General features: G+C 42.5%; 1 protein-coding gene across 2 annotated transcripts in view; it reads left to right on the forward strand.

The window, feature by feature from the left end:
• Positions 1-2094: 2094 nt before the first annotated feature.
• The window catches only part of STK10 (serine/threonine kinase 10), a 114830-nt gene continuing 93764 nt past the window's right edge, over positions 2095-23160 (forward strand). For both annotated transcript variants that reach the window (XM_063447360.1, XM_063447359.1), the window contains exon 1: positions 2095-2337. In XM_063447360.1, the coding sequence (XP_063303430.1) occupies positions 2182-2337 (156 nt within the window). In that variant the 5' untranslated portion in view covers positions 2095-2181. The remainder of the gene's footprint in view (positions 2338-23160) is intronic.

A 23160-nucleotide genomic window follows, 5' to 3' on the forward strand; every position in this document is an offset into this window, starting at 1 on the left:
GGACCGGGAGATCGGCCGCCTCTCCCGCTCTACGAGCGCCAAGCCTCATGTTAGAAGTCAGTCGGTCAGCCGGCCTCAGATTGGTTGCAGACCTCAGTGTCAGTTTAGTGCCCATTTGTGGGTCAGGTAAGTCTATTTGGGTTGCCAGTTTTGAGTTGTTTAGGGCCATAAATGACAGAAATTGCCCTATTGTCTGAGGAGCTCTGCAGTAGCACGTCTGTCTTCCATGCTGGTCAGGCCCCGCCCCCTCTACTCTGTCTGTTTTTTTCCGACAATTTTACTATTGATTAAATTCACAACAGGATTTTTTATTCCTTCAAAAAAAAGGAAGCTTGTGAATGCTTTTGAAAGGGACACTCCAACCACCATAACCACTACATATTACTGTAGTGGCACAGGTGCTGTTCTCCAACTCCCTGAAAGCTTTCTGAAGGGGCTAAACCTGCAGGGCTTATCTCAGGAGAGCTAACTCCTGCTTAGTTTCTGGCTCTCCATCATCATTAGTGGAGGTGGGGATCAGCGCCCAGAATCCCACGGAAAAAAGTCCAACCTTTCGAGCTGTAGTGGTTTTGGTGTTTAGGGCGTTCCTTTAACTTTCACAGAAAATCTGCCATTCTAACACAGGCGTCAAATGCTTTATTTATAACCCCCAATATTTTTAGTTTATCCACTAAGAATGGGAGAAGGTCAAATATTGTTTCACCCTACTAGTACAAGCTGGTTGTTGGATAAATATCCGACAATAATGTTCATAATAATGTGTGAAAGAGTTCATGCTTTAGTAATGTATTCTGTAAATTCTGCTTTGTGAGAGCAAACGTTTGAAAGGGGCCGCAAGCTGTGGAGATCCAGCAACTTTTAGGGACAGAAGCCTCTTTCAGAATACCAGGAAGAGTGGGAGAGGTAGGGAATAGGCAGGGAGAGCTGGGATGAAGGGATTCGGCAAAGACCATTAATAGGTAAAAGCACAGATACATATTTTGTAAGAAACGATAATCAGGACATAAAGCGAATAAGCATATATAAATCAGACTTTTGGTCTTTTATAATCAGACTTTACAATATAATTAGGTACAATATACAGTTGTGAGAATTTATTGGTATCACTGTGGAGTAACAATGTCAAAGTATAGTTAGATGCACAGATGCACAGTATGAAATACTGTCATACTGACACAAAGCAGGGACTACTTTGTTTCAGTATTTTTCCTATGGTTGACACTTTTAGACACAGGGCGGATCTCCGAAACTCGCGAGAGGAACCCGGCGGAGCTGCAGGTTAGAGCTCCTCCGGCTTCCTCCTTCCCTCTATCGCCCGCCAGCCGCAATATACTACATGTGGGCCGGTGATTGAGATCTCCCATTCCTGCCTCGGCCCATAGCCACCACTGCCCGAACTGAAGGCAACTAAGGCGTTAAACTGTTCGAGAACGGTTTAACCCCTCGGGGTAAGTGTGCGCTGGGGGCCTCCTGGCACAATTACAACTTCCTTTAGATTAAGTTATGGTGTTTGTTTAAATGTAAAATGCACTTTGAATTCTCACTTTAGTAAATAACCCTACTAAAGTCAGCTCTGTTTGGTGTCATTACTGCGCACATGTACCCGTTTGGTCCATGCATCCGGCAATGATTATGGCTGTAAGCATGGACACAAGGAATGCCATATCATGGTAAAATATATCAATATATAATGCTGACTGTAACAAGCTGATAGTACGCTGCTAAAATTTGTAAAACACAGAACATTATAATACAATGCTACAGAGAACCTTAAATAAAAAAAATTTACATTCCATTTCCAGGTAAAATAAAAATAATAAAAAAAAGGAATATTTTCCCACTAACTCTGGATGGCACGCTAACACTTTCAATTACCCCCAAAATGACCCAGATCAGCCTGCCTGCTGCCTCTATTTATATACAGAGCACATAAAGGACACGCCCACTTGCTCTAAGCCACGCCCCACCAGCCTAGCCTGTCCTCCCTCTCCTGCATGCTGCCGCCGTTTGGCCCGCCCCATGGGCGTGGTTAGGGGCGGGGTCATGGAATGGCTTGGTTCCGCCTTGCTCTGAGTGTCTCAGTCGCTCCCAGAGCGGGTCCTCCTGTCCGCCGTGTCAGCTCTCCTCTCCGTGGAGCTTCTCACATGCCCGCCGCTCGCTAGCCAGGATCGCGGGCTGGACATGGCGTTCGCCAATTTCCGCCGCATTCTGCGGTTGTCTACCTTTGAGAAGAGGAAGCTGCGGGAGTACGAGCATGTCCGCAGGGACCTGGACCCCAACCTGGTGTGGGAGATCGTCGGGGAGCTCGGGGACGGAGCCTTCGGGAAAGTGTACAAGGTGAGAGCGGGCTGTATCGGGGTACAGGGGAGGACACCTGCTGTACAGCGCTACGGAATGTGTTGGCGCGTTACTGGTGGAGGCTGTGAGAGTGGGGCTGACAGGTGGAGGCTGTGAGAGTGGGGGGCTGACAGGTGGAGGCTGTGAGAGTGGGGGGCTGACAGGTGGAGGCTGTGAGAGTGGGGGGCTGACAGGTGGAGGCTGTGAGAGTGGGGGGCTGACAGGTGGAGGCTGTGAGAGTGGGGGGCTGACAGGTGGAGGCTGTGAGAGGGGGGGGCTGACAGGTGGAGGCTATGAGAGGGGGGGGCTGACAGGTGGAGGCTGTGAGAGGGGGGGCTGACAGGTGGAGGCTGTGAGAGGGGGGGCTGACAGGTGGAGGCTGTGAGAGGGGGGGGGCTGACAGGTGGAGGCTGTGAGAGGGGGGGGGGCTGACAGGTGGAGGCTGTGAGAGGGGGGGGGCTGACAGGTGGAGGCTGTGAGAGGGGGGGGCTGACAGGTGGAGGCTGTGAGAGGGGGGGGGCTGACAGGTGGAGGCTGTGAGAGGGGGGGGGGCTGACAGGTGGAGGCTGTGAGAGGGGGGGGGCTGACAGGTGGAGGCTGTGAGAGGGGGGGGCCGACAGGTGGAGGCTGTGAGAGGGGGGGGCCGACAGGTGGTGGCTGTGAGAGGGGGGGCCGACAGGTGGAGGCTGTGAGAGGGGGGGCTGACAGGTGGAGGCTGTGAGAGGGGGGGCTGACAGGTGGAGGCTGTGAGAGGGGGGGCTGACAGGTGGAGGCTGTGAGAGGGGGGGCTGACAGGTGGAGGCTGTGAGAGGGGGGGCTGACAGGTGGAGGCTGTGAGAGGGGGGGGGCTGACAGGTGGAGGCTGTGAGGGGGGGGGCTGACAGGTGGAGGCTGTGAGGGGGGGGCTGACAGGTGGAGGCTGTGAGGGGGGGGCTGACAGGTGGAGGCTGTGAGGGGGGGGCTGACAGGTGGAGGCTGTGAGGGGGGGGGCTGACAGGTGGAGGCTGTGAGAGGGGGGGCTGACAGGTGGAGGCTGTGAGAGGGGGGGGCTGACAGGTGGAGGCTGTGAGAGGGGGGGGCTGACAGGTGGAGGCTGTGAGAGGGGGGGGCTGACAGGTGGAGGCTGTGAGAGGGGGGGGCTGACAGGTGGAGGCTGTGAGAGGGGGGGGCTGACAGGTGGAGGCTGTGAGGGGGATAGTGCTGGTTGTGGGTTAGCGATGGTGGAGGCTGAGAGAGGGGATGTCAGTGCCGGTGGAGGCTGTGTGTTTTAAAGGAGGTTTCAGTGCCTGTGGAGGCTGTATGTGGTGATGGTGTGTGGAGGCTGTATGTGGTGATGGTGTGTGGAGGCTGTATGTGAGGTGGGTCAATGGAGGCTGTGTGTAAGTGCCTGTGGAGGCTGTGTTTGAGGGTAGGTCACAGCGTCTAAGGTGGCATTGCTTTCATTGGCAAAGTTGAAATTTGTGATATTTGTTCAGAACTCTTTACCACTTTTAAACACATCCAGCGAACTGCCTCTCTTATTTGTCCACACAGATAAAATACCTTTTAATGTAAACTCTTTATTTTCATCAATTTACCATGCATTTCATGGTACACAACTTGATACCAGCACAAATAAAATGCTTGTGCCTTTCAGAATAGGGATCATGGCCCACAAGTTTGGGACCTCTGTCTGTGTGTCTGTCTGTGTGTGTGTGTGTGTATTAAGTGATTTATGTGTACAGTCTGTAAAACATGTTGTTTATTTTTGTTGTCTCAATAATTCGGTGAACTGTCTCTTTTGGACACACAGCTTGACCATACTATTGTCCTGTGAAGTTTTAAGGTACAGGCCTAATCACTAACTTTTAATAAACTGAAGCTCCCTTCACCTTAATTTTGAGTTTATTAGCTGAGATATTCGGAGAAGAACATGACTTTAAAGTTATACAGTTAGTTTTAAATTACACCTGTTAACATAGAGAATTGCAGGCATATTTTGCTGCGTACTGTTCACGTTTTCCCTCTTGATGTGAATTGGATAGATAAAATGGTGTAACCTATTCTTTTACACAGCCGATTTCCTTGTGCACTGTCAATATTTGAGGTATTTATGACCGTTCCACCTGTTCTGATTGTATTCTCCTGCTGTGAGTAATAATTAGGTATGACAAACTCTTCCTACTTCTGTATGTCACAATAAAGAAACCCAGTGCAGCTCACAATCTTGTGTTATTCATTGGTTTAAGTGACAGGAGCCACTGATTCTTGCTGTTACATGAGATCATAACAAATTGTCAAACCTTTACTTTTAGTTTTTTTAATTTTAACTCTTAACTTTATTCTTCTGTAATTGGTACGAAAAAGTGAATATATTAAGATGTATGCTAGTCTCAGCGAGACTTGCTTAACCCCTTAAGGACCAAACTTCTGGAATAAAAGGGAATCATGACATGTCACACACGTCATGTGTTCTTAAGGGGTTAAAGCAGCTGTACCACCCCCTCCTAATCCAGAATGAGTATTTCATAAAGATAACATCTTTTTATAAAATACTCAAATTGATTGCTTTGGAATTTCCCGAAATTTCACAGAAATTCTAACACAGTGAAAAGATATTCGAAGGCCAAGTATGGAAACCGTCGTGTTTCGTCGTTTTTCCCAGCTGTCACTAGTGAAGGATGTAGGGAAAGGGGCTTTGTCTATTGAGGTTGCTGTTGATTTGTGGGCCCCTCCACAGACCTCAGTGTTGTATTCCTGTGCATGTGAGAGTACAGCACTGTACAGTATGTGTTCTACTGAAACTTTCTCCCAGTTAACATTTATTATTTAGTTGTGTCTACCAAATATTTCACTCTCTCATTTCCAGCTCACACGAATACACACATATATATATATATATATATATATATATATATATATATATATATATATATATATATATATATATATATATATATATATATATATATATATATATATATATATATATATATATATATATATATATATATATATATATATATATAATGCTAAAAGTCCACTAAAGCTGTATTTATAAATTATGCTTTTATCAGAGGCTTGCATATTTTTGTAGACTAGAGGACGGAAATTGCCTTATTTGAGAACGTAACAGCTATGTAAATGGACTTTAATTTACAATCTTTCACTAGATCAATAGACCTCATTGGAGGTCTATTCACTAAATTTTAAATACCCCAGATCTAAATTTACAAAATTCATCCAGATCTGTCCACAGACATTTGGACTTTAAAATCTAAACATTGTTCACACTATTTAAGAATGTCGGTCTTGATTCTGAAATACTGAATCATATTGCACAGATGCGACAAAACAGCTGAATTCTGGAGCCTAACAATGCAGCTCATATTGTTAAAGGGACACTCCAGGCACCCAGACCCGTTCTGCCCATTGGGGTGGTCTGGGTGCCAACTCCCTCTTAACTACTCTTAACCCTGCAAGTGTAATTATTGCAGTTTTGTAGAAACTGCAATAATTACCTTGCAGGGTTAACTCCACCTCTAGTGGCTGTCTACTAGAGGTTACTTCCTCCTTCATAGCACAGGTTTTCTGTGCTAGAGCGTCGCTGGACGTCTTCACGCTGTGTGAGGACCTCGAGCGTCGCTCATTTCCCCATAGGAAAGCATTGAAATTATTTTTCAATGCTTTCCTATGGGGAGACGTAATGCGCATGCGTGGCATTGCCGCGTATGCGCATAAGGTCTTCTCGGCCGGTGGGCGGGATCAGTCTCGACCACTGGCCGACGCAATGAAGAGGAGGAGCGGCGCGGAGGAGGAGACAGCGGAGAGGGACACCGCCGCTGCCTCAGGTAAGTGACTGAAGGGGTTTTCACCCCTTCAGTAACTGGGGATTGGGGGGTGGGAGGGAGAGGGACCCTCCAGTGCCAGGAAAACGTATTGTTTTCCTGGCACTGGAGATTCCCTTTAAGCAGACTCATTGAAAAATAACAAACTATATGTCTGTGATGTGTCCACTTTTTGTCTGTTGCATCCTGGAATTTAAAGGGCCACCACTTTAAGCACCCCGACCACTTTATCTTAATGGTGCTTCATTTTGACCCTGCGATAGATGACAGTGCAGCTTTAACCCCTTAAGGACCAAACTTCTGGAATAAAAGGGAATCATGACATGTCACACATGTCATGTGTCCTTAAGGGGTTAAGCAAAGTTTTATATATTTGCAGGATTGCCTAAAATAGACAAATTCACTATCTGGATATCTCAATTTTTTTTTTTCTTCACATATGGCCAAAGCATATATTGTGTGAAAGTTTCATGGTTTACTCTGGGTAGAGGAAAAAATACTAGTGAGTTTTACTTCCCTGTGTGCAGTACCACATCACTTTTGATATTTCATACATATTCCACCAAGCCTCTGATATACGAATTTCTAAAATACCCCAAGTAGTATACAACACCGTTCAGCAAACAGATCAGAAACGCACTGGCACTTGAGACCCATATATAACTGGGTTTTACATTTAAAAGAAAGCTGTCACCTCTTTGTATTTTTATTTAGCAAAAATACAAAAAAAAAAATGACCCATAAACGCAAAATCACTAGATTCACATGCACAACAATACAAAACAGGCCTGAGACAGCTGGCCCTAGTAATATCTTCCTGAACATATGCAGTATATTTTCATAGGCATCTATAGTATGTGGAGATGCCTATGACCTCATCAATAATCGACGGCTGAAAGAATTAGAAAGTCTTACTACAATCCTTCCATGTCCTAAACAGAAACTTGTGTTTAAAACAAATCGGGTTCAAAATGTACTGAATGCAACATGTCATGCGAAAGTAAATTGAAAATGTTTGACTCAACAAATGTAATTTTTACGTTTTTTTTTTTTTTTAATGTTAAAGTCTGGTCCTCTTCTGAAGCGCCAGGAGCCAATGTCGCGTTTACTCTGTCACATGTGGGACAGTACAGAATTGAGGTGAAAGGAGGATCCAGCAAGGCCACGTGGTGCTGCATAGACACAGCTAATATCTCTGGTGACGGCTGGGAGATTGATGCTTCTAGATGGTGGTAGCTCCGCCCAATGTCTAGAAGTGTCAGGTGAAGGAAATATACTGCACAAAAGTAGCCCTTATTTTGTCTCAGTATATCTTTTGACTGGATTGGAATTTAAGTGACATTCCAACGAACTCGGTATGAGTTATTATTATTTTGAGCAACTTTCTTTTCTGTTCGCTAAATCCTTTCCATATGAAATTACTAACGTGAAAGAGAAACTTCCACTTTAGCATTATCTGTTAAGAGAGTTTGGCTGGATGGCCTATGTAAGCATAAGTCCATTTGAAAATAGTTCTGTTTTTTTAGCAGTTGGAGTGCGTTACGGACCTTCTGGCAACATAACCAACAGGGCAGGTTGTCTCTTTAAAGGTATACTCCAGTTCTCTTCAGCTCTTCAGCTTGTGGTTTGTCATATTTTATAAAAGTGAAGAGAGAAATCCTATGTTTCTATAATGTCACTTTGGTCTGGCTGAGAATCAGAATGGTTTCAATGCTGAGCATAAGTCCTACCTCTCTGTGCTTCTCTCTGACAAGCATTGGATTGACTGGGAGATCAATACTTCAAAGGGGGAGTGGAACTTCAATGAGGGAGCCTGCTACCGTTGGGTTTGGATTAAGTAATAATGTTTCTGAGGGTGGTGTTGGGCACTAATCTAAACTATTTAAGTAACTCTCCGGCATTCTTAAAAAATGTATAGGTTTCTAACGTCGGAGTATTCCATTCATTTTCAGAAGAAAGAAGGAACAGGTTCATTATGTGGTTTAGCAAGTTTTTTTGTTTTTTTTGTTTCTTTTTCGCTCATAGACTTTTTCCAGGAATGTCCCCATAACTGGTGTCAGGGTGGGGTGTGTTCCTTTGTGGTGATGGCAGTAGAGTGACATGAAGCCAGAAAGATCAAGGATTTATAAACCATGTTCCCTTTAACAAGTGATGTTTCAGAGTCTTATTCTAATTTTAGGCACTTTAGTCATTACGAGATAAAAGCAGTTTATCCAGTCACACCCAGCATACATTGATGTTGAAACAAGGATCTTTGCTTCTTGGAAAGCCACATTGTGTTCTCCTTGTTTACTTTGCACTTCCTTTTATGGTTTATATAGAATTTTTGTTACTCGATTTTATTTTGTTTTTGATAGAACATAAACTGAACAGAAAATGATCCGACTATCAAACCTTGTTAGACGATCAATACTCATTAATTCAATAGCTAGTCACTTTGTTTTCATTTAGAATAGCTTTTAAAGGGACATGCAAAGTACGTTCATTAAAGTGGTCTGGATGCAGTGGTCCTTTTTAGTTTTAAACTTTTAGTGTTTGATGTTACAATAGATGTCACCCATGTATCTCTCACTCATGCCATTCAAAAGAAATGAATTCCCTTAAGGGTTCAGTGGGACCTGTATTCACCCTTCCTTGTGTGGACATGCACTGACATGTCTATTCCCTCTCATGCCTCCTTTAGCAGACATCTTAAACAGTATTTTTGCGAGGAGATGGTTTGAAATTCAAATTCCTGAGCAGTGGTCAAGATTTGAGAACCAGACCTCACGAGAAACACTTTTGTTACAGCAATTCCCATTTAAATGTGTTAAAGGAATACTATAGTGTCATGACTACAAACGTTTATTCCTGACAGTGTTAAAAACTCTATGGAAGAAGAAAGTTGGTTCAGAGTTCAGTTGGAAAAACTGTGAATATTTGGACATGGTTATGATATAAGTTCTGAATTTTACCACATGACAGGAGGCTTCATATTTGCATAGCTCTCTTAACTGAAAATCTCCAGCAGCACAGGTCATAAACAACCAATCAGAAAAAAGGCGGATGTTAAACAAAAGGCCCTGTAAGACCACATCCTTCCTCTTTCTTTGCTGCTCCAGCCAAGTGCACAGGTCAGAGTATTTGTTCTCCCTGTGCCTTATTGATTTCACTGTGTAATTTTAACTTTATTTTGGTTACGTAGATTTATTTAGATTGATTCACTGCCTATCTGTCTCCCCACTTCTGTCCTACCGATTTTTGGGCTTTATTCGTTTTTTCTTTCCATCCTCCACTCCCCTCAGGTCTGTTTGACACGCCTCCGAGCATCTGTTTAGAGAGTGAGCCCCTCTCAGGTACCAAACCCCACAGAGGGGTCTTATTGGGTGAACCCCAATTTCATAAGACTATTATGTCTCCCATAGCACTCAAGGGAAACCCTGTTTTGTACCACTGGAGGGTGAGCCCTCTTTCACTGGCACCTAATACACCGAGGACCTATGCTACCAGGGTTCTGGTTGAGCCCCAGTTATACCATGAGTCTGGCACATCGTGGATTTGTTCCTCTGTCACTTCTCCTACTGATTGCCTCAGATCTTCATTCCAGATCGGGATTCACTTGATCTGGTCTTTAGGAGACCTCATGACTAGGATTACCACTAACTGTCCCCATTCAAGTACTGAATATCAGCTAAAGGTACTTGCTTCACATTGCTGGATTGTTTATACTGCCTGTCATTTCTTCAATTGATACAAGACTACCAAAACCGTATTGGACATACGATATATGTGGAATTTCTGGACTGAGTGTATTATATACGGTCTGAAGGCAATCACTACTACCCTTTAACGGGGATATATTATATACTGTACCAAGTGTAGAATTACTGATGTGGGTGTCCTCTGGGTTTTCATGGCACACCACCTGGGGTGAGCCCCCAGTTAAACACATACAGGTCCTGCTGATGCGAATCTTACTGGGATCAGTCCCCATATGGTACAGGACTATCAATGCTTGTTATGTGCACGGCATACTGATCGTATCACGACGTCTTCTAAGTATGTCAGAAGCCGTATTGAAGGAAGGTCACCTCAAGGGCATACTGAGCCGCCTGGTGACAACTGTGCCTGAAGACTGATGCTTCCTAGATGTGCAAGGGATCCCACTATTCGACCCTCGCACTATCCAACATCCGAGGTAACCGGAATGGAGCCTCCCAGATCATATGGCTCAGTTCATATAATACTTGCTCCATAAAACCCATGGAGAAAGAGGTTCGGGCACGCCTCAAAGCCGAATGCCCAAGACCACTATTGCCTGACAAAGTGGCCATGACACTGGAGTTCGACACTACTGTAGCGGTCTTTAGGTGTCGGTCAGGCCGGTACCCACGGAAAGGGTCCTAAAGCCATGCAAGACAAATTGCTGGATCTCCTTGACCTTATAGCAAATACACTTTATTTTGCTGACCTAGCTCTCACCCAGGGTACACAGGTTGACCAAAACGCTTTCCGAGAATGGGCCCAACGTTCAATCTGCCTTCTAGGCAATGCCAATGCCGCACAGCTTCTGCTGGATTTAGGATCAAGACTTCAGGCCCCTTGCGAAAGGTCTTCTCTTCAGGGAACCTTTCATTGCCGAATTGAAAAAGCACGTTAACCTGTTTATGACCTTTTTGTAAGTAAGGCGCAATAATCGCTCAAACAAGTTTTCTGCGATTTTTGCGAGGGCTGGTCGGCAACGGAGCCGAGCCACCAGCCGCTTCTCATATTCTCCTTCATCCAACTTCTACCCGACCACTACACAGAGGTCCTCATACTACAGGGGCTCAGACAGAGCCAGAGGAACTAGAAACAGGTCGTGGATGTTTTCGCTACAGGTGAGTCCTATTTTTGGCCTATCGGTCTTCAACTGTACTGCTGGCAACCTGTCTCTTTTCTTCGGTGCAATACGCACCGGACAGGGATGGTTTCTTCAGCAAATTTTTTTTTTTATATTCAAGAAGAAATCAGGAGACTACCGACTGGTTATAAAACCCCAGAACATCAACAAATACATAGTTTTCAGACATTTAAAAATGGAAAGGATATATCTCCTTTAGGACCTCCTCCTCGAAAACGACTGGTTCACCTGACTGGATCTGAAGGACTATTGCCGGTCGCTTGGGAATGACAACACTTTCTCAGTTTCCTGTGGAGAGGATGAACATGCCAGTTCACGTCTGCCTTTCCATTTCAGTTCGGCTCCGTGGTGTTTCACAAAGCTACTGAAACCGGTGATGGCTCACATTTGATCCGCAGGCATGCTTTGTCTAATGTACCTGGGTGATTTTGCTAATCTTCTGTGAATCCACAACCAGGCTACGATTGCAAACTAAATTTGTTGTCCACTTTCTTGAATCCTTTGCAATTCTCAGTCTGGCCAAAGATATGTCAAACTTCTACATCCTACTCCGCATGAACAAGGTTTCTGCGGTGCAATATATCAATTGCCTAGGCGGAACCATGCTTTCCCTCCATTCTCCATGCTCGCGATTGTACTCTGCCACACACACATCCACAGGGCTTCACTCCTCCTCATAGCACCTCTCTGGCAGAGACAAGCATGGTTCTCGGATCTATTGGAGATGTCACAAGATCACCCACTTCTTTGGCCATCCTTCCCTCTGCTTTTGATGGGAATCGAGGGGAGAACCTCAACCTCTCATCATGGATCAGAAACTAGACCTAATGGCTTGGACGGTTTCCGGGGTCCTCATCGCTCCTGGACCTATCACAAGTGACTAAGGACCTTTTATGGGACTCATGGGCCCCGGCACCAGGAAATGCTACACCTCGGCATGGTCCTTTTGGAGTTGCTGGTGTCTGGATAGGGATTCTGTCCCATTACTGCACCTATCTCACTCGTCTTGAACTAATTATCACAGCTTTTTTTCCCCCCCAAGGGCGATCATACTGCTCACTCAATGTGGTACGCTCAGCCATTTCTGCGGCACACGTTCCCATACAAGGAGTCCCAGTGGGCCACGACCCTCTGGTATGTCGCTTGTTGTGGGGAGCTAAGCTATCCAGGCTTTCAACTCCTACATATTCTCGTATCTGGGATGTAGAAGTTGTGCTGCGTTTTACTTGGAGTTTGGCTGGATAACCCAGGTCTCTCTCTTAGAAAAAATGTATCCTATTATTGCGCGTTGTGGACTTTAGGGCCTTCGATTTCAGATGCCTTTCACTTTTTTCTTTTTCTTTCAGTGTAATTGGTTCACTTCTAGAGTCAAGGATGCAGTTTCACCCTTCTTTGACTATTTCCCCGTCTGGATCTATGGAATTCAGCATTGATTATTTGGAACTTTACCATACGTTATTTTTGTTTTGTCATGGTTTTATGTATTTGTTACCTGTTTTTATTGTCGCTACAAAGAAAGAGGGAAGGGCGTGGTCTTACAGGGCCTTTTGTGGAACTTCCTCCTTTTTTCTGATTGGTTGTTTATGATCTGTGCTGCTGGAGATTTTCAGTAAAGTTATGCAAATATTCGCCTCCTGTCATTACTAAAATTAAGATTGTAGGTACACTACTTTAGCATAATCTACAGTTCTAAGTTGATTCATAAATTGCTTAACTCACCGTTAGGCTTTATTAGTATCTATGGAAATGATTGTGTTGTGTTTTGTAGACAACGCCCATCTGAAATTGTTCTTATCAGCAGTGAGCTAAGGGCACATTTTCTAGGGTGGGTTAGTGTGGTTTGCAAAATACAGTGGACTTAAGAAAGTAAAGTCTCTTATCAGACATGTTCTAGCGTAATTTAAAAGACCCATGTGCCTTTTATTATGACTTTTCTATTTATGTTTAGTAGATGGTAACCTGCATTAATCTGCTTCATGTTTTAGTGAAGTAAACTGGATACCCAGTTCAAGAGTACGATCAGGGTTTTATTCTGGGAAGGTCTGTCATTAAACTGTAGATAGAATATATCAGAGTTGTGAAACTGTTATTGTCACAAGGTCTGTATCTGATTAAAACTCATGTGATAATATGCCAGATCCTGCTTGGAGACTTTTCACTCTCTATAGGAGAGTTTTGTAATATTCATCTCCAAACCTTCCCCCACTTACACCCTATGATTAAAGAAAAAACGGGGGGGGTGGGGGGAGAGGCGGAGAGGCATCAAATATAAATCTCTATTTACTACTGTGAGTACAATGCCACTGCAGCTGTTTAACAAACCAATGTTATTAAAAAAAATAAAAAAAAATTAAATGTTTTTTTATTTTTTGTTTTTTTCCTTGTGCACAGCATTGCACCCAGACTTCATGGCTTTTTTTTTTTTTTTCATGGCCTGAACCAACTCAAAGAAATCACAGAACAGACTTTTGGGTTCTCTGTTCCATGAGAAATAAGGGCTTCATCTCTAATCTGCAAATGGTTACAACCATTGTTCCCACTCATTTTGTTATATTTGTTGTTTTGTGTTTTTCATTTAAAAAAAAAAAAAAAAAAAAAAAAGTAAACCTTGGACGTATGGGTGTCCCAATAACTAGAAATCCTTATTTTCAGTGCAGCAAACTTGCATTATCCCATTTAATAGACCATTCACGGTTTATATTGTATCATGCATACAGAACATAATGGGTCATTTTCACCTGGAGGGCTGCCTTCGTTTTTATTTTTGTCATTCTGGTGCTGTAGTTAACCAGTGTAAAGCTAACACCAGCATTGAAAGTGTGAAACCCCACAGGCAGTTGCACATGTGCTTTAAAAGACTATTCTGTAATATTTAACCACTGCATTTATTTTCCGTACGCTAGTGGAACTTTCGCTCCCCGCCTTACAGTGTGAAAAGGGTGACTTTCCGGTCAAAAGGCCACAGGCTGCAGTTATTGGCAAACCCCCTAGATTCTAGCATTATTCAGATGATACGTTTTTTGTTTGTGTTTTTTGCTAGTTTATATGTTTTCTGCCAACTGGAGCTAACTGCATGCAGCTTGAAATTAGACTTCAACGTCTGTCCTGCCATTTTTCTGAAATGATATATTCTACTTTGGTATTGTTTATGCTATGTTAAGAGGTGCTTATTAGTATAGTGGTGTTGGGTCATGGTCCTTAGTGCCCTGCAAGATGCATTCTCTATGATGAGAAAGTAACTTGCTCATTAAAGGAACACTATAGTCACCAGAACAAATACAGCTTATTGTATTTGTTCTGGTGAGTATAATCATTACCTTCAGGCTTTTTGCAGTAAACATTTTTTTTTTTTTTTTTTTTCAGAGAAAATAGCGTTTACATTACAGCCTAGTGATAACTCCACCAGCCACTCCTCAGTTGACTCCTAGAGGTGCTTACTGGGCAGTGCTGCACACTGTGCATGGAGGTACTGAACTTTCCTCATAGAGATGCATTTGTATGATTGACCAGGGCTGTGTTTGGCTTGTGCTAGCATTGCCCTGATCTGCCTCCTCAACAGCCTCAGCCAATCCTACGGTAAAGCATTGTGATTGGCTCAGAGAATCACTTATGATGTCAGCCAAGCAGGCAGATCAGGGGCAGAGCCAGCAGCTGTAGACTTGAATAAAATTAAGATTTTACTATATTTATGGGGCTTAGGGGGTCTAGATGGTGTTTTAAACATTATAGGGTCAGTAATACATGTTTGTGTTCCTGACCATATAGTGTTCCTTTAATCTGTGTGCAAGACTTAATAATACTGTATCAGACTGGTCTAATATATTATGTGCATTAGCTAGATCTATACAAAAGATGAATTGGTTTCTCAGTTTTTTTCAATATGCACTTATTAATCCTGGCTACATATGTTGCAATTGAAAAGGTTCTCCAGAAATGAAATGTGCAGGAAACCACATTTTTCTTCTCATTGGCTGGCTTCTTGGAGTAAATGTACATGAATATATACAACCTGTGGCTTTCTCCATGGTATTCCCGCATCATTTGTAAGGATTCCTTAAAGCGACACTGTCATGCCGAACTTACCTTTCCTTAATCTCTTCCTCTTCTCCCCCTCTCTCAGGATCTGTTCTTCTTTTCTTCCTGTCTTCTTTAGTTTTCTTTAAAATCATAAGACAAAGTAGGGACTCTTTGCCTTATGGAGGTTCCCTCCGCTTGACCAGCTTTGACCAGCAGAGGAGCAAAGTGTGCTTCATTTCCGCTGGTCAGAGCAATTTTCCCACAATTCTTACCTTTCCTCTGTGATCTCGCGATGCTTCCTGTCATTTTAGCCGAAACTCCTGAATTGCGTTCTAACTGAATGATGTTTTAGAACGCAAGTTCTTTGGAATTTTCCCACACTGTGTAAAATGACAAAGAGCACTGTGATTGGATGGCTTGAAATCCATCCAATCACAGTGCTCTGTGTCACTTTACACAGCGTGGAAAAATTCCAAAGAACTTTCCCACGCTGTGTAAAATGACAAAGAGCACTCTGGCTTAAACAAACCAATCATAGTGTTCTTAGCCTAATTGCGGGGCAAGGCTTTATAAGCCTTCCCCCGCCCTACAGAGCTCAGTCTGTGCGGAGCCCTCCATGGGTGAAGAAGGATTATTTTTTTTGCGCTCGGGTTTTTTATTTTAAGTTCGATGGGTATGATGGTTTTTTATTTGGCCTTTTTTGGGGCTGAAAAATTACGATTTTAGAAAAAAGAAGACGTTGACTGGTAAGTTTAATTTTACTTTACAGGGTAGTAATTTTATTCCCCCCCCCCTCACTATTTTTTATGGTGAGGGGGGTAGGTAGGGGCCTTTTTATTTGGGTGAGGGGGGTGGGTAACTAGGGGCTTGGGGACCCCTAGTCACCTTTGATGGGGGGGGGGGAATTTGACTTGGGGCCCCCACCTGCTGCACAGTAGGTACCCCCCTCCCCCCCATATTATCTTTATGGCCCCCACACACCGCGCAGGGGTGGGAGCCGGATAGTAGGGTTTGGGGTTTTTTGCCACAGGCGGCTCACTGTTTAGTAGACATGCCCCTACTCGTGGTATAGCGAGTAGGGGCATTTGGGAGATTCGGCATGACCGTGCCGCTTTAAGGACACTATTTGCTTCCTTCAGCAAGTAGTTTTAATACTAATCTATATTTTTGTATTCACTATGCTATGGCAATAGTAATTAATTTGGGGTGAAAGTTGGCTTTGTTTACCTTATCCTGGCATGAACTTTCCTTCCCCTCCTGGCTCATGTGGGTACCACAACAAACCTACCAAATTGAAGGAATAATCACGCAGATCTTGTAACATTGTGGTATACTCTGCTCACTGGTAAACAAAGAATGTGGATTTCTAACACGTTTCTTTTCCCATATACTTTACTATAAAATGTAGGTTTAAGTAAGGTGACAGGACACTTTTGAACCAGTTAGAGCTGTTACTTTGCCGTCTGTAATAGCAAGCTCTCAAATTGAAGTGAACATCCTCTGCACACCCTCTTGATTACTTATCACCATACGCGGAGTCCTGCTGCTTTTATCGATAAAGAACTGCTTGTGGACAAGTTTTCCTGTTGCCCACAGACCAAAAAAAAATGCAGTCTGAGTAAAATCATAGAGGCTGCTTATGACCGTCATTTCTTGCATTCCTTAATAGTGTTGCTCGCTAGGTGTTTTTAAATGGGTTAAAAACAGAATGGAACCTATTGTGCCTTCTACATGAACGAATCTATAGATCATGTTTCCTGTAGAAGTCTTCTAAGGTCTCTTCTTTGTGAAAATACAAGATCCAGGTGATGTGACGCCTTGTTCAGTTAAAGGGCACCTGTAGTGCCCAAAGCAACTTTAGCTCTTTAAAAATCAATTCTCTAGGCTGGCCACAGGATGTCCTTCTTCTGCTCTCCACGTATGGCACCCACCGCGCGTGTAGGGAGTAGAGTAACGGAGCGACATGACATCACTCTGTTTAGATGCTGGCAATTTTCATTAGAAATCTGCATTTTTATGACTGGGGACAGAAACCACTCCCTTACAGTCCAACAACAAAGGAGGTTTTCTTCCACATCTATTGGCTACACGGAGCCAATGGAATAGTCAGACATGTTGCTCTAGAACCTTGGCCTTCTCCTCTTCTCAATGAGCTGTGTTACGAAAGCACTTTAAATATACATTCTATCTAGCTTCAGTGGGAGTAAAGGTTGTATGTTATACTCTTTGCCAGTGAGTACATGCAATGCGTGTTTGAACAAAAAATATGTGCACTCTGGGCACACATTATCATCACCGTTTATATAGCGCCAGCATATTCTGCAGCGCTGTACAGTATTGTAAAGGGGATAATTTAACAATAGACAATTACAAAATGTTACAGGAACAGTAGGTTGAGAAGAAACCTGCTCAAAAGAGCTTACAATCCTGTCCACTGCCATAGGGATTTTCACCATTATGCTGATGCTTTTAGATTTACCCTGTATCTATATGTAAGTATTGGATATTTTTATTTTTTTTGCAATTTGGAACTTGTATCCTTTACGTGGTGGAAAGAGGTCTTCCAATTATTCTGTTAGTGCTGCAGTGATTTTTGTAAATTGTTGCAGATGCAATTAGGTCTTCACTAACGTGACTTCATTCTTCCCTTAATTTCTCTTACTGCTTTTTCTGAACAAGCATATTTGGTGCATGCGTTGCTGCAAGTATCTTTGAGGGGGGCGGTGGGGAAAAAAATCATGAATTACATTTTGGTAGTATAGTAGAAGCCATGCGAATACTTTAATTTGCAAAGTAGATTTATTCCTTTACGTGAATTAAGCGATCTGGGACACACTGCACTACATATTCCATAATCCCCCTGTGTGTGGGGGTAATATGTACATGTGTATGTATCCACTCTGCCGTTGGGTATTGCGTTTTATAATTTGGTGTAGGTAATATTCCTCTCCATTTTATTTTTATGTATTTCAAATCTAGGCCAAATTCTTTCTAGGAATGGCTGGTATATTTTAAACCTTTCAGGCCTGTATTTATATATTATCTTTTAAATGACATCTTTGTTGCACTTGCCCTTTGGAGCAGCAAATTGGTTGCAGTCCAAATTAGAAAAAATGAACTCGGAGAGTGAAATGTGGAGGAGGATATGGTCAATGTCCTGTGTGATGTTTACAGGCAGAAAATATTTGCTGCCTATTTAAAAAAAATAAAAAATTTTTTTATCATAAGTGCATCCTTTTCTGTGTAAATAAAAACGTCATGTTGCCTGACTGCTATCAGGTTGAACTGTCACTGATTTTTATTTTTTACATCTTTCACCCAATTCTGATCCTCCTGATGCTTTTCGTGAGATGCTGTACAGCTATATATTCTGTGCGCTCGATCATGGTTGTCGTATTGTACTCTTAGAACTATAAACCATGCACATGTCATGTATGCCATGCAGTGTATTCGTCCCACCTCCTCCTACACACAGTTTGCCATATATTAAAGTTTTTACTCTCCTTATTACAGTGACAAGACTCCCTCAGCGCTGCTCAGCCTTTCGTGTTCTATGATGTCATCGAGAAGACATTGCCTCCTCTGCAATGGTTTAATGCAATGCTCCTCACAGAGGAGCATTGGGGACTTAATGCCAACATGCTGTATGCGCACCCAGGCTTCCCCATAGCAATGCATTGAGTTGCTTTTCTGTGATCTTCTGTGCCGTATGATCGAGTTGTACCTGATCTTTGCATCGGAAGCACCTCTAGTGGCTGTCACCAAGAAGGCAACTAGAGGCGGATTTAATCCTGCAATGTAAACATTGCAGTTTCCAAACAATGGTAATGTTTTACATTGCAGGGTTAAAACTACATTGAGATGAAGTGATCTGGGTAACATAAGTGGTCTAGCTGAAAACACAAAGCTCTGTTTTGTATTGAATATCTTGCATTAGTTAAATACTCTTGTTTTTCTTGTTTGTAGAGCTTTTTAAAGCATCTCCAATTCTCCATGATATGTTGAGGGACAAAACTGAAACCATGTGGGAATTGTCTTTATACGTGATGTTTTAACTGCTTGTCTGCTGGAAAGCCAGTACCAGAAAATGATTCACCTATGTAGACTAAGCTGCACTTGTTTAGGTTCTGAATCATTCAGACAAGTCGGTTTTTAGTGCAAGATTATGCACCTTCCTTTGTGAAGCTACAAAAAGTAAAAAAAAAAAAAAAAAAAAAATGGCCACCAGGTTGTAGTTTTTGAGGAGATTGCTTATGGTGCTTGATGTATTGTTTTTGTAATTTCACTCCTTAGGTAACAGGTATTTTCCTAACCAGTGATTAGCTCTATATAAAATGTCTTTAAGCTGTAGCACAAACATTAGACCGGAAATATGTACGGTATTTACAACTTAACCATTTATACACCAGTTTCATATCCCATAATTCTGGGATTATGTTGTATGAATTAATGATTAACTATGATGACATCTGCAGTTTAAAAATATACATTTTTAAAAAGTTGATATCTGGTAGATAACACATGCAGTACAAATGGGATATAACACATTGGCCCCAATGAACATATTAGGGTGAATATTTAAATTCCTGATAGTTTTGTCATATGTGTTTTGCCCAACCCTTTACAGATTTAAGAACTACTTGCATTTAATCACACATTTCTAAAAATAACCATTTTTTTTACCATAACTTCCCTGTCATTCGATCAATCTCAGCCAGTCGTAACATCTACTGTGTCAGACTCTGGCTTTGGTCCTGATGCTCCAGTGCTAGTTGGCAATTACATACGGGTTTTTGTATTTTACCTAGATCAACATAACTCTCCTCCAGGTTTACTAGGGTACGGCAGAAAGAATTGGGGCACATGACATTTCTGTACCTTGATCAAGCAGCCCACACTGGGCCATTTACGATTATATCAGGAGTAGAAGGACATGCATCCATATCCAAGCTCAGACGTCTGAAACACCCTTGCAGGATATCCGTCAGAAAAGCATGACTAACTTAGCTGAGAATTGTCAAAGATAAAGTTCCTTATTATCCAACTAAGATTCAAAAAGATGGAAGACTAAGTTCATATTCCAATGTGACGTGTTTCTTGGTTGAGGTGGTCGAGCAAACCTGATGCCTCTGAGAAGACTGCAAATTAATAGGTTTTTCTTTGTATGAACACTATTAAATTCACAATGTCCAGCTCAATAGGCAAGCCAATATAGCTTGATCGTGCGATAAGTCTAAAAGCTTTTTAAGGCAATGGAAAATATAATTCGCAGGAGCTGATGCAGAATTTACATGTTGTTCCACGCACCAACTAACCCATGAATTCCAGGGATGGTGGAAGAATTTCCTTTTTCTGGAGCCCAAGCTCCTTCCAACAGGTCAATAGTAGACTATGAAATGTCTGAGACAAACCAGGGTACCCCGAGAGGTAGCTAGAGGCCTGAATGTTCCTTGAAGGAGATGGTAGTTCCTGTCAAAGTGCAAGAGGCGGTCTGAAGAAAGAGGGTGTAATCTCTGTGTCGATGAGTGTTAGAAACCATGGTTGAGTGGTCCAAAACGGAGATACGAGAATCAGAGAGATCTGATGGCATCTCAGATGGAGTTGGGTGCAAGCAATACTCTTGCACCAATATATTGCAATCCAATCAGAACTGCCAGAATTCTTTGCTGCTAAGGAAATACTAGAAAGAGACCAGCATAATGAGTCTCCCTGACGTCTAATAAAATATCTCTGCTGTCTGGGACGCTGCACATAAGGGTTCTTCCTTCTTTGTGGCTGGTCCATTTAGGATTATATGACTAGACTCTTACTAATCATACTCTAGAATGGCAGCAATTTTGTATGTATTGAACAAATCTGCTCAGATGGTTGACCGCTATGCTTTTAGTACTTACTAATGGTAATAAATCATCAATTCCCTTGATGAGATATTAAAAAAAAATTTTAAAAAAAAGGGACAGGATAAATATAAGTTCACAACTCGAAAAAAGTGGAATCCCTCATTGCTATTAGCATGGGGTAGAAGGTGCACATTTGCTTGAAAACCTCAATGGGGGCTTCATTTTATAATGGATTTTTTTGCCAGTCTTATTAAAGCATGATTTGAAACCTGTAAAGTTTAACACAGATCTCCAAGTCCGTTACATGCATAGTGCTGTGGAACCGTGTGCAACAGGCATAATTCATGAACTGTAGTTATACATTGTATGAAAACTAGCTCTGTATTGTAGTGCAAGGAAATTCAGCGTATTGAATAACAATGCTTCCAGGCATGCACAATATCTGTCTGTTCAGACATCTACCGTATTTTGTTTTGGTGGTTCTTTACTGCTGCCTAGTTCATAATGTCTCCACACTGGGAAAGATTGGCTTAGGTCAGCAAGTTCTTTTCCAGTCTGTTTCATGACCGTCATTATTAATCCAATCTGTCAATGTTTTCTTTCCAATGCAATCATTATATTTATTTCCAAAATTCCCAAAGTATGCGGCAGCACAGTACATTGATAGTGATGCAATCAGATTTAAAAAAACAGACTAAATTTAAAGGCATAGAACAGGCACGGGGGGGGGGGGGGGGGGGGGTGTGTGTGTGTGTGTGTGTGTGTGTGTCACCTCACCTAGCGGAAAATAATGGGTTTTTGTTACAACATATGATAATCCATTGCCACAACGCCAATGTACCTACAACTTAGTATGAGAACACTACATGTACTACTAAGAGCACATTGAATTTTGGAATTGGGTGGTAAGTAACTTTGGAGAAACAGTAAGAGATCATGGTTACCTTTCTTAGAAGGAGGGACTGTTAAGACGACATTAATGTTATTTTAGCCAGTAACCAACCCTGATAGAAGGGTCTGGCTGGATCGGCTAACTCTGTGGAATGTGGTTAGCCAAATGAAAAGACTGTGTATTTTAGCCAGAATCTTGTAGAGCACGGTTTGGCAATCTTTAGCACTTCATATGTTCCTCTGATGCTTTGCTAGCATTATGGGAGATCTAGTCCACAACATCTGGATGATCTCCCAAAATTGTGATCCCTTGGTGAAGCGGGGGCGGGGGGGAGGAATAAGGTGGGAGATAGTGAGGAAATGTTTGAGAACAAGAGTGGGCATGATTAAGCTATCACATGGGGGGAAAAAGGCACTTTAATGGTTTGGGTTTGCTGGAAGTATGCAGACCTCTAAATAGTGATATTATTGGGTAACAGATTGTGAAAGGTTATATTATCAAGATTTCAGTAGTCTAGGAGAATCTTGAAACTGTTAAAGGGCCAGGTAGGTAGGCAAAAGGACAAGTGTGCGTGCGCACCAGACCAATTTACGAGTGTAATTCGTTGGAAACTAAAGGGACACCATAATTGCTTCATCTTCTTAAAGTGGTTAAAATGGGGTTCTTCCATTCCACCTTAAACAATTTGTAATGTTTTGATGCTGAACACGGCATTGATTGGCTGAGCGTGTCAGGCTGGGTCAGCTATCACAGTGCCATTTCAAGTATGAATTAGAATGCAGTGTTTGATCTTTGTCTTAGGCATACCTCCTGTGGATGTTGGGCTATGGGAAGCCAGGGGGCCTCATTCAGTGTTAAACTTCTTTAGGCACTATAACCAATTCAGTAAGAGGAAATGGTTATAGTGTCTGAAGTGTCTTTTTTTGAAAACGAATTAAATCTTTTATGCCAAAATAGTGAACTGAAAACATACGTGATAATTTTCAGATATGGCCATTTCAGTCTAAAATGTTATATTCACAATAACTCTGTGTTCACCCCACAATTGCAAATCCACAATGCTATCTGCCTTAATAAACATCCACTTTCGTTTAGTGCTCCTGTTACCTACTCACTCTCTAATTCTGCACAATTCGCACGTTGTTGAATAGCCCTGTAATTGTAGTGATTCATGAATAGAAAAGAGGTGTGTGTGTGTGTGTGTGTGTGTGTGTGTGTGTATATATGTATATGTGTGTGTGTGTATGTATGTATATGTGTATATATATATATATATATATATATATATATATAATTTGGAAGTATTGTGTATGATGGGTGCTGTGTATGATGTGTGTGACACTGCTGTGTATGATGTGTGTGACA

Source organism: Pelobates fuscus, chromosome 3 (genome assembly GCF_036172605.1).
Source record: "Pelobates fuscus isolate aPelFus1 chromosome 3, aPelFus1.pri, whole genome shotgun sequence".
Taxonomy (NCBI): domain Eukaryota; kingdom Metazoa; phylum Chordata; class Amphibia; order Anura; family Pelobatidae; genus Pelobates; species Pelobates fuscus.